At 40.0% G+C, this 5566-nt stretch overlaps 1 protein-coding gene across 1 annotated transcript in view; it reads left to right on the top strand.

Annotated features, from left to right (window-relative positions):
- The first annotated feature begins 267 nt into the window (after positions 1–267).
- The window catches only part of LOC132858770 (uncharacterized), a 7885-nt gene continuing 2586 nt past the window's right edge, over positions 268–5566 (top strand). The window contains exons 1-2 of the mRNA XM_060889229.1: positions 268–373; positions 1764–2411. Of these exons, the coding sequence (XP_060745212.1) occupies positions 268–373; positions 1764–2411 (754 nt within the window). The remainder of the gene's footprint in view (positions 374–1763; positions 2412–5566) is intronic.

The raw sequence follows: 5566 nt of genomic DNA, 5'->3' as shown, positions 1-5566 counted from the left end.
ATTAGGGGTAAAAAATGATCTCCGCCCATGCCCCCGGGCTACACATGGGCCTATTAATGCCAATCAGGAGCAGGGGGAGATTATGATCTAAGCCAAGCTCCATGCCTTGGAGAAGAAAAGATCATATCTTCTCTCTGCATTCAATCAATACAGGCTGATTCTAATAACCATTGATTGCATCAAACCCACGATCCCAAAATCCCAAATGCGATTATATAATGGGCTGCCATGACACTTTATTGAAAACAATGAGTCTGACACTGAGGCATGGGGAGAAAGGAGGAGGAAGTATTCGTCTTACTGTGTCACTTTATTGAGCCACCAAGCTCCATCTACCTGCTACGTGGATTTCAGATGTCATACGTAGCTGTCAGTCTTGCAGTATATAACAATATATTGTGTTTGTGATGAGTGTCACATTTGTGGTCTTGGGTTATATTAGGAAACTCTTTCACGGGGCACTGGTTTAAAAAAAAACAAAGAGGTTTAGATTATAGACATAAGAAAAACCTTAAAGTCATTTCATTACAAGGTAAAAAAAAAGCAAAATTGTTTAGTCTAGCATAAATAATAATAATAATAATAATAATATCATTCATTCATTCATTCATCTTCTACCGCTTATCCGAACTACCTCGGGTCACGGGGAGCCTGTGCCTATCTCAGGCGTCATTGGGCATCAAGGCAGGATACACCCTGGACAGAGTGCCAACCCATCGCAGGGCACACACACACTCTCATTCACTCACGCAATCACACACTAGGGACAATTTTCCAGAGATGCCAATCAACCTACCATGCATGTCTTTGGACCGGGGGAGGAAACCGGAGTACCCGGAGGAAACCCCCGAGGCACGGGGAGAACATGCAAACTCCACACACACAAGGTGGAGGTGGGAATCGAACCCCGACCCTGGAGGTGTGAGGCGAACGTGCTAACCACTAAGCCACCGTGCCCCCTATAATAATAATAATAATAATAATAATAATAATAATAATAATAATAATAATAATAATAATAATAATAAAAGAAGAGCCAATAACAATTAGCTTGTTTTAGCTAGCATAAGTGTGTAATAGCTAAATGTTAGCATTTTGATAACTTTGATAACATTTTTCATTAGTTATATCCTTTTTGTTTATAAAACAAACACATCAAAAACTCATCTAAATCATACTATTTTAACCTGAAGAAAGAAAAAATTTGTAAGATATTTTTTCCATCAAATATCAGCAAAGTAAGTTCCAAAAAAACTCTAGTCCAAAAAATATCATTCACACACTGCAAATTTTTTTTATATATATATTTAATATAGAATTGCACTGATTTTTCATCATTGTTGAAATTCAATATTTTCACATGTGAAATAATTACACATCTCACTGCAACATCGCACTGTTTGTTCATTTGAGCCTAAATGTTTTCAGTGCACATGAGACCTGTGTTAAAATGTCATTAGACGCTCAATGGGCAACAGACTTTTAATATGTCATTTGGCTGGTCTTGAAATAAAGTGCCGCTTCCTCTATATAATAACTGGGAGCTCTGTGAAAGGGGCGGAGCCTCATAACCAACATAATTGTAATGACAAACATGTCAGTCAGAAACCAATTCCATACATTTTACACAATTGGTAAATAATTTGAATAAATGGTAAGTATAATATTATAATATATAGTATCCCAGTACCACTGCCCTTTATCCCAGTACCACTGCCCAGTATTCCAGTACCACTGCCTTTTATCCCAATGCGCCTGACCAGTATCCCAGTACCACTCCCCAGTATTCCAGTACCACTGCCTTTTATCCCAATGCGACTACCCAGTATCCCAGTACCACTCCCCAGTATTCAGACCACTGCCTTTTATCCCAGTACAACTGCCCAGTATTCCAGTACCACTGCCTTTTATCCCAGGACAACTGCCCAGTATTCCAGTACCACTGCCTTTTATCCCAGTACAACTGCCCAGTATCCCAGTACCACTCCCCAGTATTCCAGTACCACTGCCTTTTATCCCAATGCCACTACCCAGTATCCCAGTAACACTGCCCAGTATCCTAGTACCACAGCCCATTATCTCTGAACCACCATCCAGTATCCCAATACCACTGCCCACTATCTCAGTACCAGTGCCCATTATCTCTGTACCACTGCCCAGTATCCCAGTGCCACTGCCCAGTATCTCTGTTCACACTATCAGTATCCCAGTACAACTGCCAATTACCTATGTACCACTGCTCATTGTCTCTGTACCTCCACCCAGTATCCCAGTACCACTACGCAGTATCCCTGTAACACCACCCATTATCTCTCTACCATTGCCCAGTTTCCCTGTACCACCACCCAGTATCCCCGTACCACTGCCCATTATCTCTGTGCCACCACCCAGTATCCTGGTACCAGTGCTCTGTAACCCTATACCACTGCCTAGTATTCCATTACCACCACCCAGTATCAATTCAATTCAATTCAAGTTTACTTGTATAGCACTTTTTACAATTGACATTGTCTCAAAGCAGCTTTACAGAAAATAAACATAAAACAAAAGGTTATTATAAAGAATTATATAAAGATTAATAGAATACAAAATTCAAGATTAATATTAGATATATTTCAATGTGTTTGTATTTATCCCCAGTGAGCAAGTCTGAGGTGACTCAGGTGACTGTGGGGAGGGAAAACTCCTTTAGTTGGTAAAGGAAGAAACCTTGAGAGGAACCAGACACAAAGGGGAACCTCATCCTCATCTGGGTGACACCGGAGGGTGTGATTATAAATATACAGTCTGAAAAATGTTGTATTGATGCAAAAGACCACATGGAGTTGGCATCTCCTCTTTAGTATAGCAGAGTCTAACTGGAGCTGGTAGATCTCTAGATGCCTCAGGATCCTCACAGAGTCAGCCTCATCTCAGAGGAGGTCCAAAATCTTCATCGCACAGAAGACAATCGGAGCTGGTACAATTTCTGGATGCCTCGGGATGGTTAGAAGAGACGGATTAACGTAGCTGCTGTTCATAATATTAGCAAGCACTAGAAGACAATGTGCATTTGGTCAGATATATTAGAGCACAATATTATGGGATGTATTTTGTGTACGCCTGACTAAAGAGATACGTTTTTAATCTACATTTAAACTTGGAAAGTGTGTCTGAGTCCCGAACACTATCAGGAAGACTATAACAAAGTTTGGGAGCTAAATACGAAAACTCTCTATCACCTTTAGTAGACTTAGATATTCTGGGAACTACCAGAAGTCCTGAGTTTTGTGATCTCAGAGAGCGTGAATACATGGGATTAGATACATGGGAGCTAAACCATTAAGAGCCTTGTACGTAAGTAGCAGCAGTTTGTAATCAATTCTAAACTTAACAGGTAGCCAGTGTAGAGATGATAAAATTGGGGTTATATGGTCATACTTTCTTGTCCTGGTAAGAACTCTGGCAGCTGCATTCTGGACTAACTGTAACTGTATTTAATAAAGATGCAGAACAACCACCTAGTAATGCATTACAATAGTCCAGTCTAGAGGTCATGAATGCATGAACTAGCTTCTCAGCATCAGATACATGGATACTGAGAATGTTTCTCAGCTTGGCAATATTTCTAAAGTGGAAGAAGGCTGTTTTTGTAATATGGGCTATATGATTTTTAAAAGACAAGTTTCTGTGTAATATAACATCCAGGTCTTTCTCTGTCGAGCTACTAGTAACAGTACATCCCTCTAAATGGAAGTTGAATTGTGAGAGATGCTGCGTACTGATTTTTGGACCGATAAGTAGTATTTTTGTCTTATCGGAGTTTAACAACAGAAAATTACAGGTCATTACAGGTCTTTTATCTCTTTAACACACTCAGTTAATTTGAACAATTTAGCTATTTTATCTGGTTTTGATGAGATATATAACTGCGTATCTTCAGCATAACAGTGAAAACTAATTCCATGCCTTCTAATGATGTTCCCTAAGGGAAGCATGTATATCGAGAAACGCAGAGGTCCTAGAACTGATCCTTGAGGGACCCCATAATTAATTAGCAGTAAACTAGAGGATTCGCTATTTACTTCTACAAAATGGTATCGATCAGACAGGTAGGATCTAAACCAACTTAAAGCCTGTCCCTGAATACCTGTGTATTCGATTTTGTAAGCTAGGAGAATGTTGTGATCTATAGTGTCGAATGCAGCACTAAGGTCAAGTAGAACTAATAGTGACATGCAGTCGGTCCGAAGCTAAGAACAAGTCATTTGTAACTTTCACAAGTACTATGTATCCCAGTACTACTACCCATTATCCCTGTACCACCACCCAGTTTCCCAGTACCTCTTCCTGGTCCATCAGTAAACCACCAGTCACCACTGATGTATTAATTGGTCATTATATTTTTGGCTTTCATAGAACTTTTACAGAACATGTTACTGAAATCAGAAATAGCAGTCTGGTATAATCTGTGTGAACTTCTAAGCAGACCTTTTGTTCTGATTGAGAACAGTCTAAAACATTTATATCCTATTCATTTTTAGGAGAAATATTTACTTTTGTATTTCCCACACACATACTAATCCACCTTGATCATCAGCAGAGCTATTAAATATATATTAAACATTGACTGTGCAGTACAGGCTTTGTGTATATTCTAGATGTAAATAAGGTCTCTCTCTCTCTCTCTCTCTCTCTCTCTCTCTCTCTCTCTCTCTCTCTCTCTCTCTCTCTCTCTCTCTCTCTCTCTCTTACTCTATCTCTCGTCCACAACTCCTTGTTTCAGAGATGAATGTGGTGAATATAAGGTCGGTGTGCTACACTGACAGTGTCTGGGCCTTGCTGAAAGAATGAACGAAACACACAAAAAAAAGGCAAGCGTGGAGAGCCTTGACAGAGCTGCGAGTGATAAATCAAAACGGCGATATGATGTAAATGCAATAACGCACAGGGCGCCATAAATCACCCGAGCTCAGCCGAACAGCGAGATGAAAAAAAAAAAAAAAACAAAAAAGAGCACAGACTCCCTCAGTGTGCATTTCTTTTGTTTTTGGCTAAAGGAAAAAAAAACCTTTGTGGTCTGGATACAAAAAAAAAAATGCCAGTTCTACCTTTATTTCTTTGTGTGTGTGTTTGTGTGTGTGTGTGGGGGGGGGGGGGGGGATGATTAATGATGCCATTCACACTTTTAGAATGGTCATAGTTCTTGGAAGTAAAACAGGGACGAACTTGGTGGTTTAAGACAAGGCTCGAGGGAATAAACGCCTATATCTCTAAAAACACAGACACAAATAAACATCACACACCCTTGACCGGAGGAAAATAACATTTAACAGCACGCATGGATGCTATCTGCATGACGATCGTACACGCTCCTCTGTCCGGACGAATAAGACGACGCCTGGACATAAACACAACTTGTTTTTTTGGCTCACCTTCAGCAAGAAAGTAGATTGTGGAACTTGATATAAGTTTTATTTGGTGACTGTGGGCGAGTTTTACCGGCGTATCCTCGAGTAACAGAAATGTTTTGGCTGCAAATCATGAGAAATGCTGAAACTCCACTCATGCTGCTGTAGATCTTTCC

This window comes from Tachysurus vachellii, chromosome 16 (assembly GCF_030014155.1).
Source record: "Tachysurus vachellii isolate PV-2020 chromosome 16, HZAU_Pvac_v1, whole genome shotgun sequence".
Taxonomy (NCBI): Eukaryota; Metazoa; Chordata; class Actinopteri; order Siluriformes; family Bagridae; genus Tachysurus; species Tachysurus vachellii.
This window is presented reverse-complemented; position numbering and strand designations above follow the sequence as displayed.